At 61.1% G+C, this 19026-nt stretch overlaps 1 protein-coding gene across 25 annotated transcripts in view; it reads left to right on the forward strand.

Moving 5' to 3' along the window:
* The window catches only part of NRXN2 (neurexin 2), a 103657-nt gene extending 86153 nt beyond the window's left edge, over positions 1–17504 (forward strand). For 11 of the 25 annotated variants that reach the window (XM_045854988.1, XM_045854989.1, XM_045854993.1 and 8 more), the window contains 4 exons: positions 528–617; positions 3902–4227; positions 6395–6473; positions 16051–17504. In XM_045854988.1, the coding sequence (XP_045710944.1) occupies positions 528–617; positions 3902–4227; positions 6395–6473; positions 16051–16940 (1385 nt within the window). In that variant the 3' untranslated portion in view covers positions 16941–17504. The remainder of the gene's footprint in view (positions 1–527; positions 618–3901; positions 4228–6394; positions 6474–16050) is intronic. The other 14 variants (XM_045855002.1, XM_045855003.1, XM_045855004.1 and 11 more) reach the window with 3 other exon arrangements.
* The last annotated feature ends 1522 nt before the right edge of the window (positions 17505–19026 follow it).

Below are 19026 nucleotides of genomic sequence, written 5' to 3' on the forward strand. Positions count from 1 at the left end.
TAAACGAGTGTGTCGGGCCACCCCATCCCCCCTAAATGCCGCATAAACCCCTGCTTAACCTGCCCCTCCCACTTCTAAACCACCCTCTAAACCAGTAACCAGCTGGGCCGCAGAGGCCACCCACCCCCTGACTTAAACCTGCTAACTGCCCCTCCCGCCTGCTGCCCCACTCTGGGATCGGGAAGGCAGAGGGCCCACAGCTTCAGCACAGACCAGCCTGTCTCACCTCTGACCTTTGACCTTCCGGCTGCCTTTTCTGTCCTGTCCCTTTCCTTTTCTTCTCTGTCCCTGTCTTTTTCTTTGGGTCACTCCTGCCCCCAGGGTGGGGCTGGCTCTGGCTGGGAGCCTAGGGGAGGAGGCGGGAGGACCAGGGACCCAGCGTTTCCTCTCCCGCCTCGGGTGGTCCTGGCCCCTGTCCGTCGGATGTCGCTGCTTCTCTGAGTCTCCTGAGAAATGCATAATTACTCTTCTCACTCCTTTGGACTTCGCCGCCTGAGAAACCTACTGTCTTTCTAAACTTTTCCAAGGAAACTTTGATAACGAGCGCCTGGCGATTGCTAGACAGAGAATCCCCTACCGGCTTGGTCGAGTAGTAGATGAGTGGCTGCTCGACAAAGGTAATTAACCAGAATTAATTAATTAATTAATTAATTAACTTTAAAAACACTATCTTAAAGGTGCAGAGCTCTCTCTTTCCCCATCCACGCCTTCCCCATCGCCCACCCCCTAGAGAAGGGACCATTGTCCCGCCAGGAGGCCCCCTTTCCCTCTGTAGTCGAGGGTCTGTGTCTCGTAGCGGGGCGGTTTGGGGCAGGGGTGGGGGACTTCCTACAAGAGTTCTCGTCTCCCTCTGAGCCTAAGATGAGACTAGGACAGTCTGAGACTCCTGAACCACCGAGTAAAGCAGACTGCAATGCAGGAGGGAGGGAGGGAGTCAGCTCAGAGGTTCCGTCAAGGGCCAGCCGAGGGCTGCGGTGCGTGAGAACCAGGAAGGCTTTGGGGAGCAGGAAGTGCTGATTCTAGGATCCAGAGAAGGGTAGGAAGACTTCATCTGAAGAGGAAAGGAAAGCGTGGGGGCTTCAGGTCCTACTGGAAAAGCCGCCCCCCAAGAAAGTGGCTGTAGGACCACGTCTGCAGGAGGCCTCCCACGACCCAGAAGTAGCAGGGCTGGGGGCGGGAGGCGAGGGGAGAGGGCAGCAGGGAGCCCCCCTACTGGGGCGTCTGAAGACAGAGCACTCGCTCTCAGGAGAGGCCGTGTGTGGCGAGGCGCTGCTGGGTGTGAGGGCGAAGGCCACTTGTCACCAAGGGAAGCTGGGGCCAAGGGCCAAGCCATCCCATTCCCTTCGGAGAGGGGGCGAGCTCTGTACCTCTAAGGCTAAACTCTAGGGGGGAAGCATAACTGTTAAACCTCCATCTAACCAGCTGATAACTGTGCTTTTAAATGTCCACTGGGGCCTTCCCCAACTAAAACCCCCGAACACCACTTCCAGCCCCCCACGCAGCCAGCGGGGACTAAACTTGCTGATAACCAGATGTGATAAATCCGGAACAGGACAAAAAGTTAAAGGGACTGTAACAGACATCGCTAAAACCTACAGCCCCCAGCCACACTGGGTGGCTTTCTCCAGCGGGGCGAACTTTAACCCTTTGAGGAGTTCATGGCCGGTGGGGCCACAGGGGCCAAGTTTGCTAACCCACGGAGCTTCCTCTTCATTACCCACCTCCCTCTCCCGGAATCAGAGAGGCCAGGGGAGCAGCTTGGGCTGAGGCTGGGACAACTTGTGACCCCAGGGGGTAGGGAGAGCAGGACAGGCCTTGGGGGTGGAGGGGGAGGCAGGGTGGGACTTGCGGTCCAGATGGGGGCAGAGCTCAGCCTGGCGATGGTAACCCCAGCTGTCCTCTCCCAGCTGTGCGCTTACACCTTCCCTTTAGGCCCCTGGTTCCTCTCTTATGAAGTGAAGGGTTAGGCTAAATATTCTAGTGTTTCCCCAGCTGTGGAAAGAGGAACTCTCCTTTTACGTGCCTTAGTCAAGAGGGCCGACACCTTCCTGAGCCTCAGTTTCCTTCTGGGGAGGAAGGGACAGGGACCCCCTCTCGGCATCTCTCACGAGGGGTGCCGTGAGGATGAAAGCAGTAAGGAGCAGGAGAATGCTGGAGAACACGCTTGGCACCCTGGGAGGGGTTATGTCACTGTCAGCACCTGGCATGTGGTAGGTGCCCAATCAATATGTATTGAGTGAATCCGTGTTCCAGTTCCAAAACGTGTCCTGTGAAGCATGAGTCCCGTGAGATGCTTCACAGTCAAGAGACGTGTGAAGTGAGCTCGCTTGGGAGTGGCTAGGTCCCGCCTCCTCCTCCTCCTCCGTGGAGAGGCACAGGGATGCTGGCTTCCTGAAGGCTCCGAGAAGTCCCACGAGAAAGAAACCTGTTGTTTCTTTGTGAGACGTTTCCTTCCCAAACCCTGTGTGACTGCTGCGAACCTTCTCGCCACTCACTAGTGCCCAGCGTCCGGGGCTCCAGTCCTCCCGTTCGGGAGATGGAGGCACCGCCCCAGGGCCCGAGGAGGTGCTGGAGGAGAGGAGGAGGTGCTGGAGGAGAGGAGGGGGCTGATCGGAGGGGCCGTGCAGATGCACCCGAGGCTGGGCTTTGGCCCGAGGCCAAGCAGAAGAGTGGGCGTCCCAGGCACGCGTGTTTCCGAAGACAGTGTGGGTTTCACAAGTTGGACTGTCCTCAGCCCAGGTCTCAGGGCAGGGCTTCCAAGCACCTAACTCTAAACCAGATCTTTAACGAGGCGCTAACCAGAGGCTAACAAGGGCTAAGCCAGGTCTTAAATCCCCCAGAGCCAGCGCAGCTGAAGGCCCGGAGGAGCAGAGGGTAGCGTCGTGGTTCGGCGCCCCTCCCTCCCCAAAATAAGCAACACCAAAACCAAAGTTAAATCTAAACTTAAACATAATAAATATCTTTTCTAAACACCAAACCAAAGCAACAAACTCAGAGGGTTAAACCGACCCCCAGGTCCATTAAAAACAAACAGAACGGCAAAAGCCCACCCAGGTGGGAATTCGGAGGTGTAACTGCTGAGTGAGTAGTGAGACTGGAGCTGGAGCGCTTTTGTTTTCGGCTGTCAGTGAGCGAAGAAAGGTCCCTTTAACGTTTTCCAGCTCTGTGCTTGCACATCCGGGCGGGGAGGAAGGCCTCTGCTCTCCAAGGCCTGATGCCCGGGCACTGCCCGGCCTGGAGGGGAGGAGGAGAGAGGGGAGCCTGGCCAGAGGTCAGAGGGCCTTGCGGTGGCCAGGAGGGCAGAGTGAGGTCCTCGTGGCTTCCCCCACCCTCACGCCGTGCTCCTCCCACGCACTGTCCCGTCCACCCCTGGGCCTCGCCTCCCTCTCTGCCTGACACGCACTGACCCTCGGGCCTGGCGGCCGCCTTCTCTGTCTCTGCTTCTGTATGTGCTCTATCTGCTGCTTCTCAGTGCTCCGTGGCTCGGAGCTGGGTTTGGGATGCTCGGGGGAGCCGGGGGTGGAGATAGGGAAAGGAAAGGAGGGGGGGTGTGGTGCTCCTGGAGCAGGCGAGGAGAGGGGATAGGAAGGTCAGAGGCATGAGCATGGTGGGGAGAGCGGGGAGCTGGCCCCCTTCCCAGCCCATGTGTGCCCTGGGGACCTTCTCCCCTGGGGTCCCCACGTGGCTGAGTTGGGGGCTGTGGCTGACAAGGACTTTCCCTTTGGTGTCTGCCCCCTCCTCGTTTCTCCGCCCCCCCCACCCCACTCACTGGTTTCCACCTTGACTCCTCTCCCCTCCTCCGGCTCTTCTCCATTCTCCCCATCCTCTTCTGGTCCCGCCCCCCCCGCCACTGCCTGTCCCTCCTCTGTCTGTCACCCTCGCCCACTCCCCTCCCCGCCAGGCCGCCAGCTGACCATCTTCAACAGCCAGGCTGCCATCAAGATTGGGGGCCGGGATCAGGGCCGCCCCTTCCAGGGCCAGGTGTCCGGCCTCTACTACAATGGGCTCAAGGTGCTGGCGCTGGCCGCCGAGAGCGACCCCAACGTGCGGACCGAGGGCCACCTGCGCCTGGTGGGGGAGGGGCCGTCTGTGCTGCTCAGCGCGGAGACCACGGCCACCACCCTGCTGGCGGACATGGCCACCACCATCATGGAGACCACCACCACCATGGCCACTACTACCACGCGCCGGGGCCGCTCCCCGACGCTGAGGGACAGCACCACCCAGGTGAGGGCCCTCCAGCTGGCGGACCAGTGCTGGGGCTTCGGGTGGGGGCCTGGGCTGACATCTGTGTAGTGCTGTGGCATCGGGGGGAGGGCCCCAGGGCTCTGGCAGGATCCTGGAGGCTGCTGGCCTTGTCATGGTGGTGGTTCAGACGAGGCGGGCCAAGGTCTCCTTTCACGAAGCGTCCTTTGCTCTGGTGACCCCAGATATGAAGGTGGCCACCATTTCCAGGGGGCCATTCCCGGAGTTGAGGGAAAGTTTGGTACCCCAGCTGGACCAGGGAGGACCACCCCACCCAAGAGGGAGGAAGTCTGGACTCGGGGTGAGGGTGGAATGACGCCCCTGCCCATTGCATAACAAAAGCCACGCTCAGTGCCACGTGGGCAGCAAGCGGGAGGCAGATGGAACCAGGATGGCATTGCTCTGGGCACGGCACAGAGGTGACAGCACTGGGAGGGGCTCGAGGTTCATCCGGGGGTGGCGGCGGCACCCCTCTGGGGACCGGTGGAGGCTGCGAGCAGCCTCCTCCTGACGGTTGGAGTCCCTGCAGTGGGAATGCAAGTCCAGTCCCTTGCTGTCACAAGTGCCGCGACCTTGAGCAGGCACCGCCGTGTAGCAGGCCTCAGTGTTCTCAGTGGGTGTCCATGCAGACAGTCTCCGGGTCCGGGCAAGCCCGCGGTTGGAGCTTATCTTCCCTCACACCCAGGGGAGGTGCCGGACCTGGAGAACGAAACCCCCCCGGGGCAGGGCAGGCCTGGCTTTCCTGGTGGCTGAGGCCGTTGAGCGTGTGTGACTCACTGAGGCAGCCTAAGGGCCCGGCTGAGTTTTCTGACCGCCGGCGCGGGGAGTGCTCCAGCCCGGCACAGGGGCCTTGGTCGGTCACCCTGCCCCCACCGCCCAAGCTCCTTCCCTCCCGCACTGCTCTGGCAGTTGGGCCTCTGCGCCTAGAGGGACCTCTGTCCTCCCAGGGTGAGAGAGGGGCCTGGGGGCCACATGGGGACGTGTCCTGCCTTCAGCACGAGCCAGCCTTCAGCCTCTGTGGGCGAGGGCTGGGCCCTCAAGACCCGGCCAGCTCCAGGCAGGAGAGACGAGCCCGGACCTCCTTCCCCTCTGCCCTCACTGCCCAGTGCACCGACGGGGTTCCCTTGCCAGGCCTTGCCCTGGGAGAAAGGCCTGGCTCTACCCCAGGCTGGGCACCCAACACACCCAGGGCCCTCCAAACACAGGCTGGAAGGGCCACCGGGGTCCGGTGGGAGGGCGATGGGCAGACCATCAGGTGGGAGAGAGGGGTCGGACCCCTAGGGGTCACGGCCGTGCCGGAGAAGCCCCCACAGGGGAGGCTGGTGAGGAGGCGGCAAGGATGCAGACTACAGATGGGTCCTCTGGGCCCCGCCGAGGCCGTGGGGGAGGGCAGCGGTCTCTGAAGAGCAGGGGTGGGGAAGAGGCAGGGTGTAACCCGCTCGTCCCTCCCCCACCCCGGGCGTCTCCAGCGCCCGTCAGTCTCTCGGTCTCCCTTCCAGCCTGGGCTCCGGGCTTCCCTCCCCAGGTCTCTCCCCTGACACCCCTCTGCGGGTCCCTCCCCCTTACACTCACTCGTCTCGGGGATTCTCTTTCTTTGTGATCAGGAGGAGAGAAAATGCTGACAAAGTCGACTCCCGTTGTCATGACAACCACAGCCCTAATTATTGTGTGCAGCCTGGTTCCCGGCTCGTGGAACGGGGTTGGGAGAGAGACGAGGGTGATGGGGTTGTGAGGCTGCAGCCGAGCAAATTCCAGGTCCTGCCCCTGCCCCTGCCCCTGCCCGTGCCGGCCTCTGGGGGCCCGGTGCCTTGTCTCCCCGATGTCCCTGGGTCCCCTTGCTCCAGCCCTGAGGCCCCGGGTCTGGCGTCCAGTCTCCCCAGACGTCTGGACGTGCTGTTGTCTCATCGATCCCCAGGGGCCATGGGGAGCCACTGTTGGGCAGGGGCTATGTCGTCTCCCTTTGCCACGAGGGAAATGAAGGCCCTCAGTCACCCGCCAAGTGACGAGAGAGCTGGACGTGGGCCGGGGTGTGTGTCTCGGCCCAGGGCCCTGTCCCCTGTGCCATGCCACACCTCACGCGGTGGCTGTGGGGGTCTCCTGACCCAGCCCGGAACCCTCTTCTTTCCCCACCCCTCCTCTCGCCCTTCAGAACACAGATGACCTCCTGGTGGCCTCGGCCGAGTGTCCGAGCGATGACGAGGACCTAGAGGAGTGTGAGCCCAGTACTGGTGAGTACCTTTCCCCCCTCCCCTGCCCCGGGGCCCACTGCGACGCTGGCGGGAGGCAGGGGCGACTGTCCCTTCCACCTGGCCCAAGCCCAAGGGGCCGGCTGCCAGGCCTCAGCTTCCCCTCTTAGCTCCGCCCTCCCTCCTGGGCCCCGCCCCTGGCCCCTCAAGAGCCCTCTGGAGAGGCAGTTTCTGGCTTTCTGGTGCCCCAGCCCTCAGAGGTAGTGAGGTCCTTAGCTTGGGGTCCTGGGGTTAAGAGCCAAGGGGTGCTGGGAGGGAACCAGGGAGACTTTTCCCTAGAAAGTTGAGTAACTGCAACTCCCATAAGTCCTGGGGGGGAGGAGATGAGGAATGCGGGTTTGGGAACTACAACTCCCATCAGCTCTCGGGTCCAGAACTGCAACTCCCATCAGTCCCTGAGCCTGGTGTTCTCCCAGTCACTAGTAGGGGAGGTCCCTGCTGGACCCTGGAGCCTCCTCACCCCCAGTCTCAGGGAGGGGGCCAGACGTTCTGCCAGCGCTGCCAGGCCAGGGCGGTTACCGCACAGCGGCCCCATGCCCAGCCGTGAGCGGGGTAGGAGGTACCCCTTGGCCGGACAGGTGGTCCCTTGTGGATGTTGGCACCCGGGGTCTGGGGCAGATTTCCAGGGGAGAGTTATAGTGGGGGGAGGGCAGGGCTGGGAGCAAGCGTTTCCGGGGGGTGGCATTCCAGCCTATGCGTGCTCCTTCCAGCTGCAGTCAAGGGGGCAGCCCCAGAGGGAGACCAGAGTGGCAGAGTGGGGGTGGGCCTGGAGTGCCGACTGAGAACTGCGGGGCGGGGCGGGGCGTGGAGTGGCGCGGCGGGTGCGAGGGCTGCTCATCCTCGCAGGCTGGGCGGGTGGCCGAGGAGCTGAGGCCCCTGTGCTTGAGGCTGGCAGTGGGGATGGAGGAAGGACCGGGCTCCCCATCCAGGGAGCATGGGCCTCAGTGGCAGCCTGGATGAGCCCACGGGAGCGCACATGCCTTGCTTGGGTGTCCAGAAACTTCTCCCGATTACCTGGGAGTGGGCGGGCTGTTGGTACCGGAAAGCTAGAGGTTGGGGCAGGTACGTGCAGGGTAAGGGAGGTGAGGTGGTTTGCCGAGGCGGGCAGGGTGCCCTGGGTACATCCTGGGTACAATCTGGCCCGGTGGGTGGGCTCGGATGGGTGTGCCAGGCCCAGGGGGTATGCCTAGGCTGAGGGTGGGCTACAGCCATGGAAGGGGTGTGGCTGGAGCCTCCAAGCAGAAGCTCAGCTTCCAGAGACCACGGTCTGGGGGTTTCTGGGGTGCAGGCCTCCAGACCCAGAGGCCGAAGTCCGACCGTCCTCTGCGTGCCCCCGGTAGGACGGCGCTGGGGGGCCTCTTCCCAGTGGTCCTGGGCCCTGGGCCCTGGAGGGGGCTCGGGCTGCCAGGCTGGGCAGACCTCCCCATCCACAGCACAGGGCCCATGCTGCCTGGAACAGAAGCCCACCACCGCGGGTGGCCCCTCTGTTGGGGCTGCTCCCCTGCCTCACTGGGGGGTCTTGGCTCGGGGGGCGCCCTTACACTCCACCATCGCTTCGGGCACCTGGCAGCTTCCACACGGCACTCCTCCCCCACTGTGTCCTGTCCCCTCTGACTCATCACTGACCGGGGTTTCCCCTGGGGGCACAGGGCCTCGAGCCTGGCTCTGCCGGAGTGGCTGTGATGGGTGATGGGTGGTCCATGAGAGTCCTGGGATAGGGCTCAGGGGACCAGGGGCCGTGTGGGTCGTGAGAAAGGGGTCCTTGCCCCCACCACATGCGTTTACACACATGTGCCCATGTGCACACGCTCTGGGATGGGAACTGTCGGGGTGAGAGGTGTCTCTGCTCTCCCTGGACCTGCAGAGAGGAGTGCTGGGCCAGACGGCCATCACGCAGAGGCAGGCAGGCGCATTGGACCGACCACACGAGAGCCGCACACAGTGCACCGAGGTTCGAGCTGCCCAGCCCCAGCCCCCAGTCCCGTTAGGGGCCTGGGTGTGACAGGGGAATGAGGAGGGGCCGAAGTAGGCTGCACGGATGGCTGGGCAGCTCTTCCCGGGAGAGGGCTGAGGGCTGAGTGGTGGGAGGGTGGGGGCAGAAGAAGAAGAGAAGTTGGGGGCAGGGATAGGTGGGTGGGCTAGCCTGGCGCCCGGCTTTAAAAACAGGAGGGGAGAGAAGGCGTAACGCACGCTCGAGCCCCCAGGGGAAACCAGCGGGAGCCACAGGCGGTCCCCCACGCGAGCGGGCGTTTGCACTCTCGCATTTACGCCACTTGAAATGCTGCACGTTGGATTCTTGTCACCGGGAGGGGTGGCCAGTCAAGAACCAGGGCGACGGCGGCATTCCCCGGGCTGATCTGGAGCCCTTCCTGTGCCCCCAGGGCAGGGGGGCTTCTTGTCTAGCAGAGGACCCGGCCTCCTTGGGCTCCAGGGTCAGTGTTAGAGGTGGAGGCACCTGGTTAGTTTAGAGACAGCCGCTGCCCCGGGGCTGAGCCCAGGGTATTTGCCCTCCCACCTGTCGGATCCTCCTCTCTGGGGCCAGGTGTGAAGCCTAGGGTCATCCCTGCTCACCTTTCCACCCTTTCCCCTGACCTGGGCCCCTGCGCAGGCCCCGGGCCCCACACCCCCGCCCCCAGCTTGGGGAGACCATCATCTAACGTGGTTATCTTACCCGAGGTTGGCAGCCCAGTCAAAAGGTATTGTTTCACGAACACAGCATTTAAGTGCTTTTGAGTGGGAGTGCCTTCGGAGCGCCGTGCACTGTGTAGTTGGTAACGGGCCGCCGCCGCCGCTCGCTGTGCCAGCCGGCCAGCCCACACATCTTGTGATGGGCCTGGCCCTGGAGGGGTCTGAGTTTGCACCTGCTGAGACACACGGGAAGTGTGCACGGGCTCAGACCCACAGAGCCACACATCCACATGTGCACACATCCGTATGCACACACGTCTGACCAGAGGCACACATGGACCTACCAGCAAGCCCACATGGGCCCACTTGCACACATATGTTCAAACCTAGAACAGTGCAGGCCATTCATCCCCACACCAGCAGAGACTCGGACATGCTTAGAACTTAAGAAACACACGTGCTCAGAACCCCAGACGTTTGTACACAGAATGGCCGTTGAGACCCACAGCAGCACAAATCCATATCCACATGCAATCTCATAGAGATGCACATGTACTCAGAGCCACAGTCTTGCACACGTGTGCTTAGAGCTCCACATGTTCCTGCACACGGCCATGGACTCACCAGTGCCCCTGCTCAGACCCACTGCTCCATACTCACATGTGTGCTCAGCCACACAAAAGTGCACGTGCAGTGTGTCGCATGCACCAAGGCACATGATGTGCTCAGCACTGCTCATATGCAAACCCTGTGACACACACACACCTGTAGAGATGCACCAAATGTTCAGAATAACATGCACATGCTCAGGCCCCTAGGAGCACTCATATTACAGACATGATACATGTGTATGTTCAGGCCTAAGCATGTACACACACACGTGCTCAAAGCCATTGAGACCCATGCATGTGTCCTCAGACGTCCAGAATCCCACGTCCACACTCAGCTCACAGGCACATGCATGTGCCCAGGCCTGAGGACCCTGCATGCACTGCCATGCAGTTACTCACAGATGTTCTGGAGTTACATGCATGTATGCATGCTCAGGTCAGCCATGTGCAAGGTCGAGGTGCACACGTGCACAAACATGGGGGTTCAGGGACGTGCAGGCCTGTGCTCAGGGTCACAGAAGTGTGTGTGTCACGGCTCCACCCAAGCATGTCCTTGTGCTCAGACCCACAGTCGCCCACACATACATGTTCACAGTCACCAAGACATGCACACACATCCTCAAAGGGATGTCCCCAGGTGCCAGCACACATGCTCATTCTCACAGAGGTGAGCTGCACCTCTCAGGCAGGCTCCGTGTGCCCAGACCTGGGAGCTACACACAGGCACGCTCGTGTTCAGACTTACAGACCCGCACCCCTCCCCCACTGGCCTGGACTGGCAGGTTCCTTCTTACATGTGTACTCACATGCTCAGTCCTGCACATGCGAGCTCAGAGCACACGCAGACCCCTCAAGGCATGCATGCACATACTTAGTCCCCCCACCACACACGTCTACGAAGCCCCACACAGCTACACTGCACTTAAGCATCTGCTCGGAGGCGCCCGTGCGGCTGCATGCGGGAGGGTGCACACAGTCACAGACTCAGCTCAGACTCCCAAGTTCAGGCCCATCAAAACGCACGGCTGCACACACAGGTGAGTACCCGCAGCTCTTCAGGTTCCCGTGCGCCCGTGTGCGGCTAGACCCACAGAAGGAGCCTTATGAACTGTCCACGTGTGTGCACCCCTCCTGAGCACCGCTCCCACGCACGTGCGTGGGAGCCCAGGTGTGCTCGGGCCGGGTCCTCTAGCCGCGAGGACCCACTGCTGCGTTTGCTCCGACTCACATTCGGCTCAGACCCACAGAGGCTCCCGCGTGCGCAGGTTCCGGAGTGTCTCAGGCAACACTAGCTCTGTGACAGCAGCCCCACAACCTCTGTGGTTTAACGCACACAGATTTATTTCCCTTCACGAACAGTTATCAGCGAGTGCTCCTGAGTGGTGGGCATCTCCTCCCCGTGGGCTGATTCAGCACCCAGTCTCTTTCCATCTCGAAACTGTACGATCTTTACATGGTGACTTCCTCAGTTGAGCCGGGAGGGGATGAACGGGCTGGGTCACAAAGCAGGCGGTTTTGTGGGACCAGCCTGGGCGGGAGGTGTGCGCTGTTCTCACTGATCCCACCCTTCGGAGCCCAGCCACGGGGCCACTGCCTACCTTCCAGGAGGGCCGGGAGCAATGGCCTTGCTGCGCTCCGGGAGGAAGAGGAAACCGTTACGGTGACCAGCTAGTGATATCTTTGCTGCAGTCTGGTTTTTAGATCGCCAGTGACCCCTTCCGTTCCTCCTCCCTCCCACAGAGCACACCCACCCCTCCCCAAGGGGGACACCCAAGGCACCCCCTAGTCAGAACTGTGCTCTCAAAGGTGAAGACGACTGGGAGATGGCTGCCGCTCTTCAGGTTCAGACCTGGCTCGTGGGCACCCACGTGTGGCCTGGAGATCCATGAGCTGGAAGGGCAGTGGATGTCACTGCCCACACGGCCCAGCACACGCCCAAAACACAGCGGCCACGGGCAAATCCACGATGAACCTCTCATTCAAAAGAGGGAAGGATGGAAGGCGTGTGGCTCTTAGTGGCTGGTGTGGGTGGTCAGCCGGCACTGAGCGCACAGGGTGCAAGGCCCTGCCCCATCCCTGCTGTCTGGGAGCAGCCCCCTCCTTTGTCTGGGGCTCTGGTGCTTTCCTCCGGAAGGTCCTTTCTGGTCTTCACCCCCCTGGGCCACCTCTGAAGTGGGTGTTGGAAAAGTGTCCTCTGGGGGTCCTGTCATGCTGACAGCCCATTTCCTGCTCACACGTATTTGGGGCCCCAACGTCATTTAAAGTTTCAAGCAGGCCGAGTAACTGCACCCTGGGTTCGCTCCGAGACACAACTCCCCAGCCAGCTGATTTCCTGTTTCTCTGACCTCACGCCTGTCTCTTAATTCACTGGGGACCATCCTGAGCGCCTTTGAAACGGTCGGTGGGAGGGAGGCCACACCCTTGGTGTGGTCCCGCGGCGAGGCTGAGCCCCTTGTTCACCTGGGGAGTTCACTGGGCCACTGTCCCTCAGAACCATCTTCGATCTTGGTCCTACCACCTGGGGTCTGGGAGCAGTGGCTCTTTGGACACGTGCAGGCGCCCCATTTCTGGGCTCCCTCTATCCCTTCCTCTCTGCCTCCCCCCCACTTCTTGCCCACCTATGTCTCTTTCCTGTAATACGTTACAGGAAGCAGGAAGTGGGCGCCAACATTGCCTCCCTGACTTCGAGGTCACTCTCCCTTAGTGCCTCAGCCTCCACATGTCCTGCCACTGCATTAGGCGGTTCTTCACCTGTCCAGGGCCAGCTCCGTCTCCTTGGGTTGTCACAGGAGTGCCGAAGGTTTCGGTGGCCCTCGTGTCTGGAGCGGTGTCTGCATTAGAGTACGTTTGTTCCTTGACAGCCCTCAAATCCCAGCGGGAGTTTCGCACTCAGGTGGAGCCCTGCCTAGGCGCTCCCGATCGGCAGGTGCTCTGCCTCAGGAGTCCTTTGAGAACTCGCACTCCTTCCATTTGGTGGCTCCTCCTTTTTCAACAGGTGGTTTGCAAGTTCACTGGAAGGAGGAGAAAGCACAGAGGATTGAACACAGGGGCTTTCATGGGCCAGTACTGCCCACTGTTCAGTTGTATGGCCACATCGAATTGCAAGGGCATCTGGGAAATGTAGTCTCGTTGCCCAGGAGACAGAGAAAATGAGTGAGGAAAGAGGCGTACCCAGAAGCACACAGCATGGGCACAGACCCTCAGTGGCATGCTCCTGTGTGCTCAGTGGTGCGTCCACACAGGCACACATGAGCTCTGAGCCAGGGGTTCACTTGCACATGTGTCTGCTCAGACCCACCGAGGTTCATGCATGCGCACACTTAGAGATGTGTCCCCAGGTGCACAGAGGCAGGCCCTCAGAGGGGTGTGTTCCTGCATACACGCACACACAAGTGTCTCCGTCTCTGACCTTGAATCCCCCTTGGTGGTTGTCCTTGCCGTATTGGTGTTTCAGGGCGGGGAGGGGCACCATCCTTGTGGTCAAGCCTCACAGTTACACAAGTTGTTCTCTGCTGGAAAAGGTGAGTAAGGGCTGAAATCTAGCTGGTGCCTGCTTGCCAAGCCCCATGTCTGGGACCCTGGAGGGGTGGGGCTGTGTCCCCCAGGAGGACGGAAGACCTTTTTCCAGTTGTGTACAGAGCTGCTGTTTGCCAAGTTGGCATCTGCAGGGCTACGGCCAGGTCCAGAGGCCGCCTTTCTGCTCATGTGCATGCGATGCCCTGTGGGTTAGTGGCCTTCTGGCCCTCACCACCAGGGCAGGGCACCTAGCGGTCAAGGACTTAGCCAGCCAACTGCTTGGTCCCTGACACTCAGCCTCCGTTCTAGACACCCCTCAGGGAGCTAGGCACGTCTTGTCTGGGTGGGAATGGGATTCACGGGTAGAGTTCCGGTTAGGGGTCTTCTGTCCCCTAAAGGCAGAAAGGGCCCAGCCTGCTGGGCTAGCAAGAGGCAGGGGAGCCGCTCAGGAGTGGCTGGTGGTCTCCTTGGCCAGGATGGAACTCTCTAGTAAGTGGGCCTGGTGCGTGCACTGACATTCCATTTTGGAGCAGAGGGCAGGTGGCACCTGTGGTAAGTGCACCTATGTTTCCCAAGGGCTGCAGCTGTCTGAAGTAGGGGGAGGGAGGGCGGCTGTCTGGGGTCCTTGTCAGACTGCCAGGGGCACCCCATCTCGATGTGCACCTGTGGTATGGAGCTGGACCTGGGGTCCCAGCACCAGCAACTTCGTGGGTCTGCACCCCCAAATGCCCAGTAGGAGGGGCAGCCCCGGGAGCCCCCCCAGTTGGACTTTTGCAGTGAAGAGTCTCTGAGGGAGCCTCCCCTTCTGCAGATTCTGCTAGGTCCTCACTGGGGCAAGCTTGCCTGACATTTCCGGGACCCCAGGAAGACCCAGCACCCCATGCTGTGTGTGACTTGCCGCAGATCCCAGGGCCGCTGGAGTGAGCGTCAGGGAAGGCAGGCAGCGTGGGGTCTCGGTAGCAGTTATCTCGTGGTATCTCGGTGAGGTGCGGGAGTGGCAGGGAGGAAGCAGCATGGAATTGCAGGCTGGCAGCAGCAGGACAGGCAGGACCCGGCAGTGTGATGCTTCCTACAGAGGGGGTGGGGGGCTTGTGTGGACTGTGGAGGCCACCCCCTGCAGAGACCGGGGTCAGGGGGGCACTCAGATGGGGGCGGGGCTTGGGCTGTGCTGGAGGGAGAGCTAGGGAGAAAACTCCCAGCCCCCTAGGACTGGGCTTCAGCTGCCTTCTACCCAACACTAGCGGGTTGCAGTGCTTTGGTTTGAGAGCGGGGTGGGGGCCCCTGGGCTGATGGGAGTTGTGGTTGTTGACTCAGGCTGATGGGGACTGTGGTCCACACCCCTCCGAAAGCTAATGGGAGTTGCAGTTCTCACCCTTTGGGGCTGATGGGAAGTGCAGTGTCTGCCGCAGGGTTCCCGTTCATCAGACCCAGGGAGGGAGGAGACCTAACGCCCCAAAACCCTCCCCGCTAGTTCCCTTGGGCCCTATATGATCAAGTGCTTCCTTCCCAGATGGCTGTGTATGTATTTTTTTTCTTTTTTTGCTTTCTTCTTCTTTCCGTTGTTTTATTATTGTTTTAACAATAATAAGAGGGCCAGAGGCAGTCAAGCCCTGGCCAGGTCCTGGCGGCCCATGGGGGTTCTGGGGAGGGGGAGGGGGGAAGTCAGTGGGGGTCAGAGGTGGAGGGTAAAGGAGGAGAGCGTTGGGGAGTTAGGGATAACTCAGGAGTCACGTGTCCCTGCCCGCCTCCCTCACTCACTCCCTGGCCCCCCCCCACCTCCCTGCCCCTACATGGCTTCTGCCCACCCTTCCCACGGCCCCGTGGGACAAGGTTCTCCGTCGGTGTGTCTGTCTCCTCCTTGCCTACTCTTCCTCCTAGACCTCGTCCCCTCCCACCTGCAGTTTCTCCTCTCCTCACGGCCGGCCTGCAGGTCGCCTTCACAGCTCCCCCCATGACCACCCCCTCGCGAGTCATCTCCCCCTGTAGCGATACACAGCCACCCTCATGTGCCTCTTCCCACTGCCCCCTGCTCTGCACGCCGACACCAGGTGGCGGCAACCGCCCCTCGACACCAGCCTGCACTGCAGATCTCAGCGCTGTTAGCTTCTCAAGGGGGAGAGGGCACGAGCGAGGGCGGAGAGAGAGTGTTCAGGAGGCAGCCAGGTGTCCAGGGAGAGAAGAGTGAGGGAGGGAGATACCAGATAGACAGAAAACGTGGTACAGAAAAGTTGTTTTTTCTTATTTTTTCCGGGAGAACCCGCTTACACAGCTCTGTTTGTAATTTTTTTCTTCATGCTAAAATCACACGGCCTATTTGTTGATGTAAGTTGCCTGAATTCCGTGGTATGCTATCTTCTTTTTTAAAAACAAAAGAAAAAACAAAAGCAAAAAAAGAAATATCTAGCAAAAAAAAAAAACACCCTAAAAGATATTGTTGTTAGGTTTGTTTAAATGCTGCTCTCGTTATCTGTTTTTAAAGCCTTAAAACAGTAGAGTTTTTTTTTTTCCGTTTCTTTTCGATTTCCTTTCCTTTCTGTTCCTTTTGGTTTCTTAAGACAATCAAAAGACCAAAACCCAGAGAGCCACAGAGCCCGTGCGTGGGGTGCCCAGGGCATCCAGCCGCTGCCCGCTTAAAGCGCAGAGCTGCGGCCGGCTGGCGGGCGGGCCCAGCCCGCTCTAGTCTCCGCCAAAGCCAATTGGAACCGATTTGGGTGTGTGAGGCTGTTGTTTCTCTCTCTGTGGCGGCCGCTTGCGCCCCGGCCCTCGCTGACGCCCTCTCTTTTCTCTTCTCTCTCTTGTTCTAGGAGGAGAGTTAATATTGCCCATTATCACGGAGGACTCCCTAGACCCCCCTCCCGTGGCCACTCGATCCCCCTTCGTGCCCCCACCCCCCACCTTCTACCCCTTCCTCACGGGCGTGGGCGCCACTCAAGACACCCTGCCCCCGCCCTCTGCCCGCCGCCCGCCCTCCGCCGGGGGCCCGTGCCAGGCCGAGCAGGACGACAGCGACTGCGAGGAGCCCATCGAGGCCTCGGGCTTTGCCTCCGGGGAGGTCTTTGACTCCAGCCTCCCCCCCACGGACGACGAGGACTTTTACACCACCTTTCCCCTGGTCACGGACCGCACCACCCTCCTCTCACCCCGCAAACCCGCTCCCCGGCCCAACCTCAGGACAGATGGGGCCACGGGTGCCCCTGGGGTGCTGCTAGCCCCTTCCGCCCCAGCCCCCAACCTGCCGGCGGGCAAAATGAACCACCGAGACCCGCTGCAGCCCCTGCTGGAGAACCCACCCCTGGGGCCCGGGGCCCCCACGTCCTTCGAGCCACGGAGGCCCCCTCCCTTGCGCCCCGGCGTGACCTCTGCCCCTGGCTTCCCCCATCTACCCACAGCCAACCCCACGGGGCCTGGGGAACGGGGACCGCCGGGCGCAGTGGAGGTGATCCGGGAGTCCAGCAGCACCACGGGCATGGTGGTGGGCATCGTGGCGGCCGCGGCGCTCTGCATCCTCATCCTCCTCTATGCCATGTACAAGTACCGCAACCGCGACGAGGGCTCCTACCAGGTGGACCAGAGCCGGAACTACATCAGTAACTCGGCCCAGAGCAATGGGGCGGTGGTGAAAGAGAAGGCCCCGGCGGCCCCCAAGACGCCCAGCAAGGCCAAGAAGAACAAAGACAAGGAGTATTACGTCTGAGCCCCGGGCGCCTCGTCCCACTGCCAGCTGCCTCTCCCGGGAGGGCCCGGGAGTAGGGTGCGGTCCTCTCCCTGCCGGGGCTCTGGGGCCCCACTCCGTGGCTGCCTCAGACTTCTCTCACGAAGAGGAAACGCAAAAAAGAAAAAAAAAAAAGAAAAAAGAAAGAAAAGGAAAACCCCGTGCTCATCCCTCTCCTCCTGCCGTGTGGGGCGGCGGCACCGTCAGTCCTGGGGCTGGTCGTCCCTCTCCGCTCTGCGCTCCCGGGCAGGGCACGTGCTCACAGCCCTGGGTTGATTTATTTTTTTAAGGGGAGTAGTTTTATTTTGGTGGGGTTGGGCGGGAAGGAAGGCCGGGGGTTTTGTAAAGTGTCCACCGCTTGTCCTGTTAATTTTCCTCAACTTTTCTTTCTCCTCCCTCTGTCCCTCCTGCCTTCCTTCCCTTCCAAGCCCTCCAGTCCCCACCCCAGGCTTGCAGTCTCTCTGCCCCATCCTCCTTCCCACTTTTTTTTGTGTGTGTCTGGTTTCTCCCTTTCCTCCCTTTGGGTTTCCAGAGTCCGCGGGAGAAGGGGGGAGGGTGGGCGAGCGCCCAGCGAGGGAGGGGGCGGGGCAGCAGGCGATCCCGCGGGCGCCCCGGCTCCGCCCACCGGGGGGAGGTGCCTTCCTGGCGCAGCCGGAGGTAGGGGCTCGGGCCCGGGGAAGCCTGTTCTGTTGTGTGCCGCCGGGCGACGTGCATTGCTGGGGGAACTGCTGGAGGAGCAGGGGGGCGGGGGGTGGGGGGAGGGGAAAGGCAAATGCAGATATATATTAAAGACAAATAATCTAGATACCGCGAGCAGCAGCCTGGGGCACCCGGTGGGCGCCAGCAGCAGGGGGAAGAGCGCGAGGCGTTGCCCTCGGACTGCCGGGGTCACTTCTCTGCCCACGGGCTCCCTGCTCCCCCAATTTTTTCTCTTTGTTAATGTGTCTGAGTCTTGGAAAACACCCCAACCCCGGAAATGTGTGGGAAAAGAAAACAAAAACTTTCCAAACCCAACGGTCCTGTGCAGTTTGTTCAGGGTGGGGGCTGTTGAGCCAGTGGTCCTGGCTCTGGGCCCATGAGAGTTGGTAAGTAGCCCCCCAGACTTTTGGGCTGAGCATGGCTTTGGACTCCTGGGGCGGACTGTCTTTGTCTCGTCCTCACTGAGCGTGGGGGCAGAGACCAGCCCCCGGACTTGCAGGGGAAGGCCGGTCTCTGCCCCTGGTGGGGTCAACCCACCTGAGGACCTTAGCGTCAGTGAATGGAGACAAGTCCCCAGAGGCAGGAGGATCGTGTCGACCCCTAGTGGTGGCGACAGCTCTTGGGAGGGGCAGAGTTACACCTGGGTGGCAAGAGCACCAGCGGATCGTCCATGGTCTCAAGGTGGGTGAATCGGCGGCTGAATCCAAATGTGCCCCCAGTTCTGCCCACCTCCAGAGTCTCTGCTCCTGTCACATCTCTGGAGGCCTGGAGCCTGTCCTTCCCTGCCACACCCTCCTCGTCCACTCTGGCTGACCGTGGCAGTCCCTGGGGCTACAGGGGGAAGCAGCCTCATCCCCAGGTATTTGCTGTTTTGAGGAGAAATTGGAAAGGCCTGGGGAGCAGACTGGCTGAGAGAGGGCTCTGTGCTAAGCCGCTCGGTCACACGGAGCAGACTCTGCAGGTGGGGTTGGAGGTGAGGACCCGAGTGTGCGGGCACCCGCAGGAGAGCAGAGTGTGGGTGGTCTGTACTCCCTGGTGGTGGTGATGGGTCACCACACACTGAACACTCAGATTTCCGGGGAAGTGGGTGTGGGGGGAGCTTATCCCCACCCCCCCCTCCCCCCGCACCCGGGCTCTGCTTTCTTGTGCCCTTAACTGGCTATCAGCTTTCACTGCCTGATTCAGCTTCCCGAGCTTCCACTTCCATCCGAGGCGGCTCTGCTGGCATTTCCCAGTTCCCAAGCCTTAGATGCCTCCTAGGCCCTTGGGGGCAATGCCTGCGGGGGCCCACCCAGGTTGGCTCATCTCCCCATTTTCCCCTCCATCCTAAGATGAAGCTTTTGTCTTGGGACCCGCTCCACTATGGGGC

The sequence above is a fragment of the Phyllostomus hastatus genome, unplaced genomic scaffold (genome assembly GCF_019186645.2).
Source record: "Phyllostomus hastatus isolate PE091 unplaced genomic scaffold, TTU_PhHast_1.1 phas_scaffold_11, whole genome shotgun sequence".
Classification (NCBI taxonomy): domain Eukaryota; kingdom Metazoa; phylum Chordata; class Mammalia; order Chiroptera; family Phyllostomidae; genus Phyllostomus; species Phyllostomus hastatus.